The following is a 20,320-nucleotide window of genomic DNA, read 5'->3' on the forward strand; positions in this document are numbered from 1 at the left end:
TTTACAGCAGTCATGGGGAACTCATAAAGTGTGAAGCGCCAGAGAAGCCTGGGCAGAATGCCATGTTGGTACAGCCAGGTCTTGAATTTACCCGGAAGTCCGGATTTGTCGATCATCTTCAGCCATTTGTCTGTCTGCTTCACAGCATTGGTGACATTGGCTCCATCTGTCAGTGACACATTAAACCACTTCCCCAAGCATTTTATCAGGTTATCTTTGATGGAAGGGATGACCTCACCCTGAACTTGGAGGCTAAACTTGCTAGTAACTTTGCCCTTTCTGATCACCATGCACCTGGACTTCTTGGCCTTGAAGGACCTCCTCGCCCACATGGCTTCATTACCCAGGGTTTCGAATACTCATCTTGCTTGGACATGTGACACAGTTGTTATAGTGATGTTGTCCATGAACCCTCGTAGAGCCGGCTGAACAATGCCTGATTCCAGCATCGGGCCGCGGGTTACATCTGCTGATAATAGGAGGTTCATTCCCATAATAAATAGGATGGGGGAGATGGTGCACCCTGTTGGAATCCCCTTCTGGAGGTCCTGCCAACTAGTTGTGAAATGTGCTGATGTAAATCTGAGTTTGAATCTTCCTAGGTAGCTAGTGATCATGTCTCGAATAGCCACTGGGATGTAGTAGTGGTCGAGTCCTTCTAGGATGAGGTTATGTGGAATAGACCCATAGGCGTTCGTGAGGTCTAACCAGACAACTGTTAGGTCGCCTTTTTTCTGCTTGGCCTCACAGATCAAATGGCTAATCATTGAGGTGTGTTCCAGACACCCGGAAAAGGCTGGAATGCAGCCTTTCTGGATGGATGTGTTGATATAGTGGTTCTGCATCATGTAAGAAGTCAGCCTTCTTGTGAGCACAGAAAAGAAAATCTTACATTCCACATCCAGGAGAGAAATTGTCCTAAACTGGGCAATTGTGGAAGAAACTTCTTGAAACAAGAAGTGTTGAGATGTATACCAGATTTTGAATATTACAGTGTTTCAGCAATAGGGGAGATTTAATTGCTGTGTAATCTCTGAACTGAATTTTCACCTTCCTTTTGTAGAAAACTCTATATGTACTCCATGTTGAATGGTGCTGTGGTTAAAATATTGTCAGTGATGGAATTGATTTTGACCTCTCATGACGTAAGTTGAGGGAGATTCTGCCAGGAAGTATAAAGTACAAGCCTGAAACAGAGGCGTGATCTATAATGTAATCTACTCTGTGCAATAACCTGTTGGTTGGTTTACTAATCTGGTTTGGAAAAATCCAAGGCAATCATCCCTCTGTTTCAAACGTTGTTGTTGTTGTCAGTAACTAATGACTTTGATTATTGAATTCCTTTTAACTATAACTATAACTTATCTTTTAATTTATATCTTTTTCATATCTCTGTTTTGCATTTTCATAAGTTTTAGTTTTCTTAGAGAAAAGACATTGAACTGGAAAGAGTGCAGAGAAGATTCTGAGGAGGTTCTCAAGATTAGAGAGCATGAGTTGTGGAAAAAGATGGCCAGTCTAGGTCTCTATTCCTTGTAACATAGGAGAATGAGGGTGACCTTGTCGAAGTGGTTAATATTGAGAAGTACAGATAAGGCGGGTTATGTCTTTTCCACGGGGTAGGGGAGTCCAGAACTAGGGTGGCATAGATTTAGAATTAGAGGAGAAAGGTTTAAAAGGGACCTGAGGAGCAATTTAAGGTGGTGAATGTATGGAATGGACTGCAGGTGAAATGGTTGAAACAGATACAAATGTAGCACTTGGATCGCTGTGCGCAGGAGTTAAACTTGGAGGGATACGGGCCGAACAACAGAAGTTGTGACTGGCTGGTCGACACTATGGTCAGTATGGACTCAGACCGAAATGCTTGTATCCATGCTGTATTGCTCTGTCTATAACTACAGAAAAGTCCAGGAGTTTTTAAAGGCAATCTACACATCTAAATTATTTTCCCAACTTGTTTGTTAATGTGCATTTTTGTTCTCCAACAAGCTCCCTTTTCCTAAATACTTCCAGTGGCTACCTCATCATTGGGATAGCTCCTCTTTCAACCTGTTTCTGTTTTTAATGTTGATTTCATTATCTCTTCCCCTTCTACCTTTTGGGGTGGGTGTTAACTTTTATTCCTCTCTACTTTGGGAAAATGTTCTAAGATTTTGTCTTTGCACAGAATGTCACTTGTTAAATATAAAACATTGAACAGGTATTTGGGTGAATTAGTTGGATGAAGAGTAGGATTATCCACTAAATTCCTAAATCTATCTTCAATAAAACTATCAAATCAATTCAAAAAGTTTTTTTCCCTCAGATCACTAGCTTTTAAATACACCTTAAATATATTTTGTTAAGATGGAATTGAAGTGTGCAAATTAGTTGATCTGTATTTCAGTTGATCTGATTAACAGATGTAAGAAAGTACTATTATTGCTGCGTTATCGTAGTTACAAAGTTGCTGAAGTTTCTCTTATTCAGGTGTTACTCCTGGTACTCTTGTTAAAAACACAGTAGATTAGAGCTGTATTTTCATTCATGGTTTTGTCATAGAGTTATAGAACACTGCAGCACAGAAACAGGCCCTTTGGCCCATCTAGACCATGGCAAACCTATTGATCTATCTAGGCCCATCAATCTGCACCTGGGCCATAGCACTTCATATCTCTCCCATCCATTTACCTACAGGTGTCCCCGCTTTTCAAACGTTCACTTTACGAAACCTCACTGTTACAAGAAACCTACATTAGTTCCCTGTTTTCGCTAACAGGTGTTTTTACTGTTACGAAAAAGGCCGCACGCAAAAAAAAATCAGCGCGCGTCCCAAGCAGCTGCTCTCCCCCGGATTCAGAACGGCATTCTAACCGGCATTGCTTAAACACGTGCCTGTGAGCAGCCGTTTGCAAGATGACTTCTAAGGTGTCGGAAAAGCCTAAAAGAGCTTGTAAGGGTGTTACACTTAACGTAAAACTAGACATAATGAAGTGTTTTGATCGTGGTGAATGAAGTAAGGACTAAGTGAGTTTGGCTTGTGGAAGCTGATGAAGATGATGTTGAAGAGGTTTTGGCATCCCATGGCCAAGAACTGATAGATGAAGAGCTGATGCAATTGGAAGAGGGAAGGATAACAATTGAAACCGAATGAGTAATGATAAAGTACGACTTTAATTTTGAAAGGGTACGTAGGTTTAGGGGATATTTGCAAGATGGTTTGAGTGCTTACAAAGAACTGTATGATCTAAAAATGCACGAGGCTCAGCAGTCAAGCAAGCCTTCCACATCAGCCACAGCAGACGACGAACCTCGACTTTCGACATCGAGGCAGGCAGTCATAGGAGAAGATGAGCTGCCTGTCCTAATGGAAACAGACGATGAGATGACACCCCAGTATCCCACCACCCCAAACCCTGGGCTGCGGACAGATACTGATTCGTGAAGAAGGCAGCGGTAACCGAGAGGCACACAGCACATCTTTAAGAAAAAAGCCGAGATAAACATGCTAATTAATTAGGTGCTGCCCAACACGTAATTGTCGGCCCAGATCAGAAGCGACACAATCGGCAATCCCCTCTGATCTGGCGGCACCTAAGTAATTAGCATGTTTATTTCGGCGAAGATGTGCTGTGTGCCTCCCGGCTACTGCTGTACCCCTGCATGCTTCGCGGATCGGTATCGGGTCACTGCCCGGAGGGTGGGGGCCACTGCACCACCAAAACTCCTACTCAGTCTAACACACAATCATCAGTGTGCTCTGCGCTGTCTTCCCGATTCCCGTAAGTGATACTACACTGTACATACACTATTTCTACTTTATATAGGCTGTGTATTTTTGTGTTGTTTGGTACGATTTGGCAGCTTCATAGCTTAAAGGTTACTGGAGAGCGTTTGCATGAGATTTTCACTACGGAGAACCGTTCAGGCAATGATTGTGGAAAAGTATTTCTACTTTATATAAGCTGTGTATTTATCATATCATTCCTGCTTTTACTATATGTTAGCGTTATTTTAGGTTTTATGTGTTATTTGGCATGATTTGGTAGGTTATTTTTGGGTCTGCAAACGCTCACAAAATTTTCCCATATAAATAAATGGTAATTGCTCCTTCGCTTTACGACATTCCAGCTTACGAACCGTTTGATAGGAACGCTCTACCTTTGGATGGCGGGGGAAACCTGTATTCAATTTTCTCTTGAACATTGAAATCAACCCCGCATCCTCTACTTGTGCTGGAAGCTCATCTCCCACTTTCACCACCCTTTGAAGAAGTTCCCCCTCGTGGTCCCCTTAAACATTTCACCTTTTAGCCTTAACCCATCACCTGTAGTTGTAACCTCACCAAACCTCAGTGGAAAAAGCCTATTTGCATTTACCTTGTCTATACCTCTCATAATTTTGTTTACCTCTATCCTTAGAACAAAGAAAATTGAGGGGAGATTTGATAAAGTCCTAACCTATTCAACCTTTCCCTATAATTCAGGTCCTGGAGTCCTGGCAACATCCTTGTAAACTTTCTCTGCATGTTTCAATCTTATTGACATCTTTCCTGTAGGTAGGTGACCACAACTGGAGACAGTACTCCAAATTAGACCTCACCAATGTCTTATACAAATTCACCATAACATCCCAACTTCTGGACTCAGTACATTGATCTATGAAGGCCAGTGTGTCAGAAGCTTTCTTTATGACCATGTCTAACCATGACATCACTTTCAAGGATTTATGGATCTGTATTCCCAGATCCCTCAGTTTTACTGCACTCCTCAGTGCCATTTTTCAGTCTTTTTTTTTTCAGTTGGTCCAGATCCCACTGCAAGCTTTGATAGTCTTCCTTGCTCTCCAGTACACCCCCCGCCCCCGATCTTGGTGTCATCTGGAAATCTGCTGATCCATTTAACCACATTATCACCCAGATCACTGATAGATGACAAAGAACAACAGACCCAGCACACCACTAATTACAAGCCTCCAGTCAGAGAGACAACCATCTATAACCACTCTCTAACTTCTTCTGCAAAGCTAATGTCTCACCCAATTTACCATATCATCTGGAATGCCAAGTGACTGAACCTTCTTGACCAACCTCCCATTGTAAGACCTTGTCAGATGCCTTGCCGAGGCCCATGGAGACAATATTCACCACAGCGCCTTCATCAACTCTCCTGGTAACTTCCATGTAAAACTCTGATTGGTTAGACACAACTTACCATGCACAAAGCTATGTTCACTATCCCTAATCAGTCCCTGTCTATCCAAATATTTATATATACAGTCTCTTAGAATGCCTTCAGATAGGTTTCCCACTACTGATGTCAGGCTCACCAACCTATAATTTCCTGGCTTATTCTTGAGGGCCTTTCTTAAACAATGGAACAATATTAACTATCCTTCAATCCTCTGGCTTCTGACTTGGGGCTAGAAGACATCGCCTGACATCAATAGACTGTGTCCATCTCTCGAGTAAATACAGATGACAAAATCAATAAGATCTCCGCCCTCTTTCTGCTTCATGTGTAGATTGCCACTCTGATCTTCCACGGGACCAATTTTCTCCCTTGCTCTTAATTGTCATCTGGAATTAAATAATCCTTCAACATGTCAAATGATCATGGTCACTTGAAGTACTTTAGGTTAATGGTAGCAAACTGTTCTTCAGCAGAGGATAACATCCCACTGGAGAGCTAAAGCAGAAATTAACTACCACAAACTTTATTTCAAAAATAAATTTTGTTCATAAAAATATGTACTGGAAATGCAGTACTTTCACTACAGGACTTTCTTCATCTTCATAGAATGTGTTGGTTTGATGTCACTACTAACAAAGCACCAGTGCCATTCACTTGCCCTCTGTGAGCAATATACCCAACAGGTGCTCATTAAGTGTTATTTCTGAACTCATGCCCTCAGTGTCTAGTGGCAGCAAGATCACAGGCTGTTGTCCTTCCCCGCAAAGCCTCTGCTTTGACTTCACCAAGCTTCAGTTTATCATTTAGCATATGATCCTGCATTCTGGTCGGTTGGCAGCATTCAGTTATAGACATTTTGTTGAAGGCCAACAGGTTTTGGGTATACTAAAGTACATCTTTCATTAAATTGATCTTTCAGAAGCAGTTGATATGTCTCTTTTCGCTTCCTTGGAACACCCTGTGAAATCAGTTATCTGCTCAGAATGAGCCTTGATAAGGACCTTTCATCCTTTTCCAGAGACACTTTGCAAATGCACAGTTCACAAAGAGGGAGATGACATGTCATCATTATTATATCTGTCTTGAGGTTAGCATGTATTGAGAGTTAGACTCCGATCTGTAGGAAAGGGTCTTTCTTGCTGCCAGCCAAGTGAAGTCTTCGTGCATGTTGGTGAATTATGGCAATGAGACATTCTGCAAAATGGCCTTGACAGTCTGCATTGAAAACCATCCTGTAGGATCTATTGTGTTCTTCTCCCATAGGGTCTGCTGAATGTTTCATACCAACTACGGCCTGATGGTCTTGTGATCAAAGGTGTTTTTCAATAGAGATTTTTCTACATAGTTATTGTGACAAGGACAAGTGAATGGAACTTTGAACAAAAGCAAGGCCAGCATTAAGAGTGGATAGTTTGCGTATATTGGTTCTACACATTGCTGAATATAGCCATCACACCACCCCCCCACCCCCACACCACTTCTCTGACATGTGGTATATCCATTGCAACTTCATGGACACGTTCCAATGTGGATTTCCAGATGAAACAAGATGGCATGGGGTGACTGTTGCAACATGACATCAGGTATAGGCCACATCTGCACCACATACACCAATGCCAAGAACACTTCCCACCTTATTACTGAATTCTTAGACACCATTAAGAAAGAGTACTGCTGCTATAGTCCTAGTCTTGTTTAACCTGGCTATTTTCTTCAGCCTATTCCTGTTGCACATCCTGGCTCTCCAGACCTTCGGTAAGTTGGACTTAATGGTGGAAAAGCAAAGGATCAATCAGGCCAGTTGCTAAAGAACGTGTTCTCGCTCTAAATTTGGCAACTCAAACTGGTCACAGATGCTTATCAATCAACTGGCCAACTGTAGATTTGTGCAGAAACTGATGCCACCCATGTACAGAGAGGCTTTGATCTGAGTGCTCCTGGCATCGTCCCTTCTCAGTCCGGCATCCGTCCAGATGGATTTGACAAAAGATTCTATGCAATGTATAAACAAAACAGAGTCCTGTTGAAGGGTCTCTGCCTGAAATGTTGACTGTTTACTCTTTTCCATCGATGCTGCCTGGCCTGCTGAGTTCCTCCAGCATTTTATGTGTGTTGCTACATAAGAGCAGGTAACCTTGCTTGACTCCAGCTTCTGGGAACACTTCTGCTTTCCAACTATTAGTTTGTACTATATTATTGCTGTCTGTGTAAAACAGTTGCAACCTTGTAGTCCTGTGATTTGTTCATCCTATAATTCAATCCAAACTTGTGGAGAGGGGTTTGAATAGCTTTTAATACACTGTTTCAATGTCGTGACAGATGAAGTGATGCAATGTGATGGAGCATCAAAAAACTGGGATCCCGCAATTTATACTTTCAAGACCCATGCCTAATCAATTAATTTGCTGCATAATTAAACCACACAAATAAGGAGATCTCTAGTATAGATGTGAGCCTGATCTTAAGTGGCCTCAAGGGATCAGCAGAAAAGAAGTTGGAGAGGATGGGTGACCTGATCTACAGCTACGGAAAAGAGAGATTTGGAGTGAAGGAACAAGTCAGCAGGAAAGATATGCCTTCTCCTCCCAAATCTTGTCATCTCCAGGAAATTCAATGACTTGTAAAAGAAAGAAGAGGCCTGAAGAAGTTGTGGAAAAAAGCAACAGCAGAAGGAAGGGAGGACATCAACCTCCTTCAAGAGGACCTAAAACAGAGGCTCTCGAAGCTGCGCAGAGCAGTGAATTTAATGAAACGATACAAAAAGAAGGAAAAAGCAAGAACAGACTTCTACAAAGATTCCTTTAAATATGTGAAAGGCATTTTCACAAAAGAGAAAAGTGGATACTTAAAAGTATCAAAAGAGGAGGTTGAAAGACATCTCAGAATCATCCACACTGATAAGTGAAAAGATGAACCAATACTTGTCCCAGCTGACATCCCACCAATCTCACCCCCACAACAGCAATTTCACATCAGCCCTCCCAAGCTGAGCAAGGTGAAAGAGGCAGTGCAGAAGGCAAGATTGGCATCAGTGCCAGGTCCTAACAGTGTTCCATATTGTGTCTACAAGAACACACCGGATGTTCTGAAATTCCTTTGGAAAAACATGAGGGTTGCGTGGGAAAAGCAAGTTATCCCCAAAGCCTGGAGAAGAGCGGGGGTGGGGGGGAGTTCTGATCCCAAAAGAAAATAATTCGTCCACCATCGAGCAATTTCGCCAAATAAATCTTCTGAACAGAGAGGGCAAGATCTTTTTCAGCGTGTTGGCGCAAAGATTTACAAAGTGTATCTGAAACAAAACCATTTCATTGATACGTCAATCCAAAAGGCTGGCATAGTAGGGTTCTCGGGATGCCTTGAACATACCAGCGTCATATGGCATCAAATCCAGATGGCTAAGAAAGAAAGGATCTGCATGTCTTGTTCCTCAACCTGGTCAATGCCTACGGACTACTTCCTCATTCCCTACTGTGGACTGCTTTTGAATTCTTTCAGGTGCCTGCAACAACAACAAATCTGGTAAAACACTACTTCCAGGATCTGCAAGTTTATCTTACAACATCACACTTCACCACAGCGTGGCAACCACTGGAAGTAGGCATCATGGCAGGGTGCACCATCTTCCCATTGGCCTTTACTATGGCAATGGAGCTCATTATCAGAGCCTCAAAATGGGTTGCGGGAGGAAAAAGGCTACAGTTTGGTCAACAGTTACCACCAATACTAGCCTATATGGACGATATAGCAATACTGACGACAACTGTCCCCTGCACCAAGAGACTTCTGGAAAAGCTTCATCAAAACATCACATGGCCGAGGATGAAGATCAAGCCCAGCAAGTGCAGAAGCATCTCCATTGTCAAAGGTCAAGTCACGGATAAAAGATTTCATATTGACGGAACACCTGTCCCAACTGTTTCAGAAATGCCAGTGAAGAGCATGGGCAAATGGTATGATGCTAAGCTCAAGGACACTGAGCAGATTAAACAACTAAAAAAGGATACCATCATGTACATAGCTCGCATCAACAAGACCTGGCTGCCAGGAAAACTCAAGCTGTGGTGCTTCCAGTTCGGCATACTCCCAAGACTCATGTGGCCTTTAACAGTGTATGAAATCCCCATCAGCAAGGTTGAAAAGCTCAAAAGAATGATCAGCACACATGTAAAACAGTGGCTTGGACTTCCGCACTGCTTAAGTCCTGTTGGACTGTACGGGAACAGCAAATTGGAATTACCAATTGCAAGTCTTGTGGTAGAATTCAAATGCACCAAAGCAAGATTGGTCATGACCCTCAGTGAATCTGAAGATACTGTTATTCGAACAGTGCCCCCTCCCCCCCCCCCCCCCGTGTGGCAACAGGGAGGAAGTGGACCCCATCTGAAGCTGTTCAGACTGCTAAATCTGCTCTTCGCTTCAGGGATGTGGTTGGCCAAGTCCAACATGGGAGAGCCGGGCTCGGGCTCATCCCAAAAGCTCCTCAGTGGCACAAGGCAACATCAGTGCAGAAGAGATGGCTCATGGTGGAGGAGTTGAGAAGACAGGAGGAGGCAGAGCGAAACACCAGGGCCATCTCAATGGCCAAGCAGGGCCAATGGACTAATTGGGAGAGCCTGGAAAAGAGGAAACTTAGCTGGCGTGACATCTGGGAGATGGAGGGATCTCAGCTAAGTTTTGTCATCAGAGCCACTTATAACCTCCTACCTACACCTCAGAACCTGAACCAGTGGTGGGGAGAAGACCCCACTTGCTTTCTTTGTCAAGCACCTGGATCACTAAGGCACATTTTAACAGGATGCACCACGAGCCTCACCCAGGGACGGTACAGTTGACGGCATAACCAACCTCTCAGACAGCTGGCATCAATCTTGGAACAGAGACGAATCACCACAAATGCTCTCCCACAAACATCGGCAAGAAATGTCCACATCACATGATTTGTACCAGTAGGCCAACCTCCAGAGCACCAGATAACATCAAAAGATGTAAGCATTCTGCAGGTTGCTCGGGATTGGAAAATTGTGTTTCCCCCAGACATTGCGGCTACAATACTCTGGCCAGACATGGTCCTGTGGTCTACAACAGCCAAGCTGGCATATGTTGTGGAATTGACAGTACTATGGGAAGATGGTGTCGAAGAAGCTTATGAGAGGAAAAAGACCAAGTACTCTGAACTGGCAACTGAAGCTGCCCAGAATGGCTGGAAGACCAAGATTTTCCCTGTAGAATTGTGATGCAGGGGATTCGTTGCTACATCTACGACCAGTCTATTGAAGAAGATGGGAGTGAGGGGTCACTCCCTCTAACAAGCAATCAAGTCCTTGTCAAATGCAGCAGAAGAAAGCAGCAATTTGATTTGGATTAAAAGAAAAGATGGGAGGGTATGGAACTGAGGGGGGTGTATCTGGGACACCAGGTAGCACCGTTGAGCCCCCTGGAGACATTGTGGGCTTATCAACAAAACGTCAATGAAGGAGGGTGCCCACCTGATGACCCCGATGACATACCTACCCTCCCTCCTTGTCACCACTCCAAGCCCACTGCCAACATCAAGAGTGCCGACTTACCATAGGGATTGAAACATCAAGTCCTAGTAGCTCTACTACTATTTGATCTATTTTTAACTGATCTTGTTCTACCGCTATTGGATAAGAAATGGTAAATTCTTTTGGGTTATCAGTGGCCACTTTGTGTACTATCTCTTGTGAGTAAACAATTTAGGAAATAGACTTTGCAGCCAGTGATCAGTGTATCCACTAAATATTTCTGTGTTTTACATACTGTGCAAAAGTCTTAAGTATTGCACTGTACTACAAGCGCAAAGGAAGAACAAATTGCATAACATGAGTGATGAATATGATTCTGATTATGGGTCTTTATTGTGGACTGAGAGTGGGAAGGAGGGCAGGGAGATGGGATTCATGGTTGGGAAAAGGGGAAGGGAGGGGGTAGGGAGCAGGAAGCACCAAAAAGACATTCTGGAATGATCAATAAAGCAATTGTTTGGAGTCAAATGATGTCTGGTGTTTCAGGGTTGAGTGTGTCTGCACCCACGTCACCCCCCAGCACCCCCTCCCTGGCACTCCTTCTCTGCCACCTGTCCCACATTCCTCCTGCGGAGCTCCACCTTCGCCTTTTCCAACATCCTTTTCTCCTGTCAGGTTTACAAGCTCGTTCTCTGCTCCACATTGACAAATGCAATACTGTGCGAAAGTCTTGGGCACCGTAGTATATTTATGTGCCTGAGACTTTTGCACAGTACTGTATATTTCAGGAGGAGTAGAAAACAAAGGATCTAGTTCTGTTTCGATGTAATATTCTGGATCATGGCTGGCTTGGCACCTCTTGCTTCACCTTACAAAGAGCTTCCTGCAGGGGTGGGGTAATATTGAGTTACTGCATTTTTACAGATGTGAGTGGATAATCTGTAGGGTGCCCCTTGAAAGTGTTTTGGTGTGATTTTAAATGTGGCCAGAGCTCAGTGATTCACTCATTGTAACAGTCAGGCACCCAGAAGTGGATAAATAGCCCCATGTTACCAGACAGTACAGGAGACGGGGAAAATTTGGCAAAGGGCTGTACTGCTTCTGGAAAAGTTTGTTAAAGGTTAAGGGCTGTAATGTTTCTGGAAAGCAGCCACAAAAGCTTTTCTGTTCATTTTCAAGCGATAACAATGAAGTACAGTTTACTAATTTGAAATCAGTTCTTCAGATTATCAAGTAATTGTATTTTGGGATATGACTTAGTGCTTTATTAACATTGAGCAAAAATAAATAAAATTAAGCAAACTATCAGCAGACTGTAAATTGTTGAAATCTGATACCACATTATTCACACAAAAGAAAGTTCTGTAATGACATCTAATTACCCCAGCAAAAAGACTTGAACTTTCTTTGGAAAGGGTTTTTCTCTTGAGCTGTACCTTTTTTTTTAACCTCTTCAGTTTTGTTTGCTTCTGAAGTGAGAGAGTTCAAAAACACATACTTAAGATTTATTATCAAAGAAGGTATATCTATGCTCAGAAGAAAAATAGTAAACGTGCTGTACTTTCACTCGTGTCCTTGCATTCCTCTTTCCAACCAAAATTCCAATATGTTCACTGAATTCAATTGTACAAGATATACTGCAGAGGTCATATAGTAGCTATCCATACAGACTTATTTCTGTATCTGTCATGGCTAACTATTGTTTGGGAGATAAAATTTGTAGTTTCTTTAGAGTTAACCTTTGTAATGCTCAAAAGCCCTTTTGAAATAAACACTTAAAGGCCATGGCCTGATCAAACTGATATGACACTGTTGATGCATTGACCTTTCAAGAGAAGGGGTGGTTTGGTGAAGTGGTGAGGTCGTTGTTTATTGTCCTTCTAAATAGCTGGTTATGTACAAGAGACTGATTTACCCTCCATAGTTTTTTAAATTGTCTATTCCTCCTTGTTGTCCCTGCCTGTCCACCAGCCCAATCTCCTGCCTTAATTTCAAGATCATTCTTAACGTTGTGCTTTTCTAACTAATTCTTTGTTTTTTTGCTGGCCAAGAAATTTAACCTGCTTAATTTTCTTTAATATGATTTAAATAACTTCTATTGTTGCTGAGTATTCTTTGTAATTTTAAAATTATATGCTGTTTTGTGAAGTTTTGTCATTTTCTGATGGAATCCAAATATTTCCATTAGCTTCTGGACCATTGTAACTAAAATTAAAAGCCTGCACTCCTTAAAGCCATCTTTAGGTCAGAAATGTTAGGTTGTCCTAAGAAAGAAGAGTTCTGCCTTTAAATCAAATGTTCAGCACACGCTGCTGCAACTAGTTTTAGTCAGTGTGCCCTTAAGCTGACAAGTTCTCACTGTTTTCTTGAGTGGAAGGTTGGGGATCTAGAAAAAAGGTCAAATAAGGGATTATCAATTCATCTCAGGAGGAAAGCAATTTAGTTGCCTGTCTTTACTATTCTGAGTTCTGTTGACCATGTTAGAGTGGAGCTAGAAACCAAGTCCAACTTGGTTACCCAGTTATGAAAACATTTAACATTAGTCGAAGTCAGTATATACGCAAAAATATCACAGCAACTTAAATATATCATTGCATGGATTTTTCTTTAGTTATCCAAGGCTGACAAAAGACTTGAAAGATATCAAGAATAATTACAAGGGTGATTTAACTTGCATCAAAAATATTGAAACTACTGCACTCTCACATTTTGACAAATGTTTAATTAGAGTTATAGCAAAAGAACGAAAAACTGCTGCTTTTATTTAAGACTTGGAAATTCTGACCTTTTGACTTTAATATTAAAAATCTGATTTTATATTTTCTCCCCTTCTTGCAGTATCCTAAGTTCGGCCTTGGCCTGGAATAAATGGCAAACAATGTCATCAACTAACAACATAGCACAAGCACGGAAACTGGTAGAACAGCTGAGGATTGAGGCAGGCATTGAGAGAATCAAGGTGAGATGGGTTTTAAAAAAGTGTAAGATTTGGATGGGCTTGTTTGGGTATTTGCATGTTTTAAAAACACAATGAAATTAGTTATAGAGTAAAAGTTGCTCAGGTTCGATATTTCTTCAACCATCTACCCTCAAAGGGTAATTTCTCATTGCTTCTTTTTGCTTATTTTTGTAATGTGCGTGTTATGCATGGAGTTGTACAGCAAAGGACAGGCACTTTGGCCAGCGTGTCCATCCAAACAAACTGACAGTTGAATATAGCAGAACTCAACACATTAAAATTCTTACAATACAAGATCTCATTGTTCAGCAATCCAGATGATTCTGCATCTGGCTCGCCAGTATCCTTATTTCCTGCACAACATTAAACATACTGGAATCCTATTTTGCATGTCCCCTTTAAATTCACCTGGGCCTCATTCCTGTGATCTCTTTAAACTCAGTAGAACAATTTCCCATATTACCTGTGAGCTCACTTGCAAATTCAGTTCTACTTCATAGAAACATAGAAAACCTACAGCATAATACAGGCCCTTCAGCCCACAAAGTTGTGCTGAGCATGTCCCTACCTTAGAAATTACTAGACCTCCCCATAGCCCTCTCTCTTTCTAAGCTCCATGTACCTATCAAAAAGTCTCTTAAAAGACCCTATTCTATCCGCCTCCACCACCGTTGCTGGCAGCCCATTCCACATACTCACCACTCTCCGAGTGGAAAAACTTGTCCCCGACATCTCCTCCGTACCTGCTACCCTGCACCTTAAACCTGCGTCCTCTTGAGCAAATATTTCAGCCCTGGGAAAAAGCCTCCGACTATCCACACGATCAACGCCTCTCATCATCTTGGACACCTCTTATCAGGTCACCTCTCATCCTCCGTTGCTCCAAGGAGAAAAGGCCGAGTTCACTCAACCTGTTTTCATAAGGCATGCCCCCCGATCCAGGCAACATCCTTGTAAATCTCCTGTGCACCCTTCCTATGGCTTCCACATCCTTCCTGTACTGAGTCAACCCGAACTGAGCACAGTACTCCAAGTGGGGTCTGACCAGGGTCCTATATAGCTACAGCATTACCTCTTGGCTCCTAAGTTCAATTCCACGATTGATGAAGGCCAATACACCATATGCCTTCTTAACCGCAGTGTCAACCTGCGCAGCCGCTTTAAGCATCCTATGGACTCGGACCGCAAGATTCCTCTGATCCTCCACACTGTCAAGAGTCTTACCATTAATACTATATTCTGCCATCATATTTGACCTACTAAAATGAACCACTTCACGCTTATCTGGGTTGAACTCCATCTGCCACTGCTCAGCCCAGTTTTGTATCCTATCAATGTCCCGCTGTAACCTCTGACAGCCCTCCACACTATCCACAACACCCCCAAACTTTGTGTCATCAGCAAACTTACTAACCCATCGCTTCACTTCCTCATCCAGGTCATTTATAAAAATCACGAAGAGTAAGGGTCCCAGAACAGATCCCTGAGGCATTCCACTGGTGACCGACCTCCATGCAGAATATGACCTGTCTACAACCACTCTTTGCCTTCTGTGGGCAAGCCAGTTCTGGATCCACAAAGCAAGGTCCCCTTGGATCCCATGCCTCCTTGCTTTCTCAATAAGCCTTGCATGGGGTACCTTATCAAATGCCTTGCTGAAATCCATATACACTACATGTACTGCTCTTCCTTCATCAATGTATTTACTCACATCCTCAAAAAATTCAATCAGGCTCATAAGGCATGATTTGCCCTTGACAAAGCCATGCTGACTATTCCTAATCATATTATACCTCTCCAAATGTTCATAAATCCTGCCTCTCAGGATCTTCTCCATCAACTTACCAACCACTGAAGTAAGACTCACTGGTCTATAATTTCCTGGGCTATCTCTACCCCCTTTCCTGAATAAAGGAACAACATCTGCAACCCTCCAATCCTCTGGATCCCCTCCCATCCCCATTGATGATTCAAAGATCATTGCCAGACGCTCAGCAATCTCCTCCCTCGCCTCCACAGTAGCCTGGGGTACTTCTATGTAACATCTTTTTCTTTATTGTTTTAAAAAAAGTTAAAAGTTCATTGATATAGTAATAAAAATAATATGCAATAGTCCGTTTATAATAATAAAAAAAAAAAATCAGGGAGTCCAATACCAGTAGAGTTCCCAGGCTACCTAGTTATCAAAATTGTACTGTATATATATAAAAAAAAATAGGAAATACTCAACAGATTGGGCAATATCTGGAAAGAGAAACTCAGGTCAGAATGTCTGGTCAGCAAAAAGAAATAGTTTTCTCTTGCCACAGATGCCATCTGACCACCTACGCATTTCTAGCGTTTTCCATTATACGTTTCTAGTATTTTGTTTCCAGGGCTCAATTTTGCCCTTTTGTATATGTATAGTCCTTTCTAGGAAAATCATTTAATTAGTAATTGAGAGTGGTTCAAGATTATTTTTAAACATTATTGAGAGCCTATGGTATTATCATGTTTAAGTTTGACAATTATTAAGCACATGGATGTCATCTTTATTATTCAAAGGTTCAAAGATCAAGTTTAATGTCAGAGAAATATATACAATATACATCCTGAAATGCTTTTTCTTCGCAAAATATCCACAAAAACAGAAGTGCCCCAAAGAATGAACGACAGTTAAATGTGAGAACCCCAAAGTCCCCCCAGCTCCCCCCACCCGCATGTAAGCGGCAGTGAGCTACGATCCCCCCTCCCCCACCAGCAAAAAAAAACGCACGTTGGTACAATTACCAAGCCCAAGCATGTGCTCAGCAATAGTAAAGACGCAGACCAAGGTTACCCCAAAAACTTTGCATGTCATCAGAAATTTGACAACCCACAGGTTCTCTGTCTCTCCCTGGCAAGGGAAAGGGAGGTGTCCCCCATTTTCACAGCAAGCAGGAGACATAACAACAATCTTAGGAGTCTTTAGGATCTTAAAAATCCGTTTCGTCGCTTCTTTCACCCAATTCTTTGGTAATTTCACTGAGATTGACTAATCTCTGGATCAGAAATAATAACTTGGTTATTTCTCAAGAAGCTAGTAGCAGCGCCCTTATTAAGTGCAAGCTCAAAATGTACAGTAACAAGAGTAAGTTTGTGAACCCTTTGCAATTACCTGGTTTTCTGCATTAATTACTCATAAAATGAGATCTGATCTTCATATAAGTCACAATAATAGACAACCACAATCTGCCAGAACTAATAACACACAAACAATTGTACTTTTCATGTCTTTATTGAACATTTTGTTTAATTATTCACAGTCCAGGTTGGAAAAAGTATGTGAACCTTTTTATCTAATAACTGGTAGAACCTCCTCTAGCAGCAATAACCTCCACCAAACATTTCCTGTTAGCTGGTGATCGGACTTGCACAATGATGAGGAGGAATTTTAGACCATTCCTCCAGACGAAAACTGTTGCAGTTTGTCAATATTTCTGGGATACCTTGCATGAACAGCCCCTTCAAGTCATGCCACAGTATCTCAATTGGGTTAAGGTCTGGACTCCGCCAGTCATTCCAAAACACAAATTTTCTTCTTCTTAAACCTTGTCTTGTGGGATCATCCAACTTATATTAAGTGTCAGGTGACAGGCCACTACTCTGACGTTCTCCTGTAAAATGTCTTGATACAATTTTGAATTCATTGTTCCCTCAATGATTGCAAACTGTCCAGTCCCTGAGGCAGCAAAGTAGCCCCAAACCGTGATGCTCTTTCCACTATGCTTCACGGTTGGGATGAAGTGTCGATGTTGGTGTGCATCGCCTTTTTCCCTCCAAACATAGCGGTGTGCATTTCCGCCAAAAAGTTTAACTTTTGTCTCATCTGTCCACAGAACATTGTCCCACAGGTGTCATGGAACATCCAGGTGGTCTTTTGCAAACTTGAGATATGTAGCAATGTTGTTTATTTTGGAGAGCAGTGGTTTCCTCCATGGTGTCCTTTCATGAACAACATTCTTGTTCAATATTTTTCTCATAGTGGACACATGAATAGAGACTTTAGCAAGTTTTAGACATTTCTGTAATTCTTTTGCTGTTATCCTTTGGGTTCTTTCTCACCTCCTTCAGCAAAGCACATTGTGCTTTTGGTGTAATCTTTGCAGGATACCCCCTCCAAGGGAAAGCAGTAACAGTACTGATTCCTCCATTTGTAGACAGTTTCTCTTACTGAGGACTGATGAACACTCGTGTCTTCAGAAATGCTTTTGTAACCTTTTCCAGCTTCATGCATCTCTACAATTCTTCTTCCAACATCTCTAAAAGTTGGTTTGATCGAGGCATGGTGCACATAAACAGATCTTCCTTGAGAAGAGCAAGCTCCATCAGGAACCTGACCTTGTGTGTCTTTTTTTATAGGGCAGGATTGGAACACCTGACTTCAAACAACAGGAATTCTGCAGATGCTGGAAATTCAAGCAACACACATCAAAGTTGCTGGTGAACGCAGCAGGCCAGGCAGCATCTGTAGGAAGAGGCGCAGTCGACGTTTCAGGCCGAGACCCTTCGTCAGGACTAACTGAAGGAAGAATGAGTAAGGGATTACTCACTTACTCACTCTTACTCACTTACTCACTCTTACTCACTCTTACTCTTAATCCCTTACTCACTCTTCCTTCAGTTAGTCCTGACGAAGGGTCTCGGCCTGAAACGTTGACTGCACCTCTTCCTACAGATGCTGCCTGGCCTGCTGCGTTCACCAGCAACTTTGATGTGTGTTACCTGACTTCAAATACCTTTTGTAGAAGGCATTACCCCAAAGGTTCACATACTTTTTTGAACCTAGATTGTAATTGTTCAAAATGGTGTACTCAGTATTGATGAGAAGTAGTACAATTGTTAGTGTGTTATTAGTTTAGGCAGATTGTGTTTCTCTATTATTGTGTTGTACATGAAGATCAGACCACATTTTATGAGCAATGAATGCAGAAAACTAGGTAATTGCAAAGGGTTCACAAACTTACTCTTGTAACTATATATTAAATATCTGTCATTTGCATTGCCTTCTTCCAAAATTTTTATTGCACATCAGCTGAGGAGATTTGCATTTCCTTTTATGATTGCAAACTGAAGTCAACTTTTACACAATTTTTTTGATACTGAATTTCAGCTTCCACACACTTAAACTTTTCTGTAGGTTGATCTCCAGTGCATTTTACATCTTTCAAGGACTCAATGTCAGCACACGCTCAGAATCAGAGCAGGTGGATAGGATAGTAGCTGGAGTGGATAGGTTGGTTGGTCACATGGGTGTAATTGGTTGGTACCGGCTGTTGGCCTGGAAGGGTGTGTTACCATGCTGTATCTCTCAATAAACTGCAGATATATAGATAGAACATAGAACAGTACAGCACATTACGGGCCCTTCGGTCCACAGTGTTGTGCCGACCCTCAAACCCTGCCTCCCATATAACCCCCCGCCTTAAATTCCTCCATATACCTGTCTAGTAGTCTCTTAAACTTCACTAGTATATCTGCCTCCACCACTGACTCAGGCAGTGCATTCCACACACCAACCACTCTCTGAGTATAAAAAAAAAACCTTCCTCTAATATCCCCCTTGAACTTCCCACCCCTTACCTTAAAGCCATGTTCTCTTGTATTGAGCAGTGGTGCCCTGGGGAAGAGGCGCTGGCTATCCATTGTATCTATTCCTCTTATTATCTTGTACACCTCTATCATGTCTCCTCTCATCCTCCTCCTCTCCAAAAAGTAAAGCCCTAGCTCCCTTAATCTCTGATCATAATGCATACTCTCTAAACCAGGCAGCATCCTGGTAAATCTCTTCTCTACCCTTTCCAATGCTTCCACATCCTTCCTATAGTGAGACGACCAGAATTGGACACTGTACTCCAAGTGTGGCCTAACCAGAGTTTTATAGAGCTGCATCATTACCTCACGACTCTTAAACTCTCATCCCTCGACTTATGAAAGCTAACACCCCATAAGCTTTCTTAACTACCCTATCTACCTTTGAGGCAACTTTCAGGGATCTGTGGACATGTACCCCCAGAGCCCTCTGCTCCTCCACACTACCAATTATCCTGCCATTTACTTTGTACTCTGCCTTGGAGTTTGTCCTTCCAAAGTGTACCACCTCATACTTCTCCGGGTTGAACTCCATCTGCCACTTCTCAGCCCACTTCTGCATCCTATCAGTGTCTCTCTGCAATCTTCGACAATCCTCTACACTATCTACAACACCACCAGTGTCGTTTGTGTCGTCTGCAAACTTGCCAACCCATCCTTCTACCCCCACATCCAGGTCGTTAATAAAAATCACGAAAAGTAGAGGTCCCAGATCAAATCCTTGTGGGACACCACTAGTCACAACCCTCCAATCTGAATGTACTCCCTCCACCATGACCCTCTGCCTTCTGCAGGCAAGCCAATTCTGAATCCACCTGGCCAAACTTCCCTAGATCCCATGCCTTCTGACTTTCTGAATAAGCCTACCGTGTGGAACCTTGTCAAATGCCTTACCAAAATCCATGTAGATCACATCCACTGCACTACCCTCACCTATATGCCTGGTCACCTCCTCAAAGAACTCCATCAGGCTTGTTAGACACGATCTCTCCTTCACAAAGCCATGCTGACTGTCCCTGATCAGACCATGATTCTATAAATGCCCATAGATCTATCTCTAAGAACCTTTTCCAACAGCTTTCCCACCACAG

The 20,320-nt window shown here is 42.4% G+C and overlaps 1 protein-coding gene across 4 annotated transcripts in view; it reads left to right on the forward strand.

Moving 5' to 3' along the window:
* Window positions 1-20,320, forward strand: part of LOC140187982 (guanine nucleotide-binding protein G(I)/G(S)/G(O) subunit gamma-7) — a 163,926-nt gene that overhangs the window by 113,097 nt on the left and 30,509 nt on the right. For all 4 annotated transcript variants that reach the window (XM_072243845.1, XM_072243847.1, XM_072243846.1 and 1 more), the window contains one exon: window positions 13,499-13,619. In XM_072243845.1, the coding sequence (XP_072099946.1) occupies window positions 13,539-13,619 (81 nt within the window). In that variant the 5' untranslated portion in view covers window positions 13,499-13,538. The remainder of the gene's footprint in view (window positions 1-13,498; window positions 13,620-20,320) is intronic.

This window comes from Mobula birostris, chromosome 26, assembly GCF_030028105.1.
Source record: "Mobula birostris isolate sMobBir1 chromosome 26, sMobBir1.hap1, whole genome shotgun sequence".
In the NCBI taxonomy this organism is placed as follows: Eukaryota; Metazoa; Chordata; class Chondrichthyes; order Myliobatiformes; family Myliobatidae; genus Mobula; species Mobula birostris.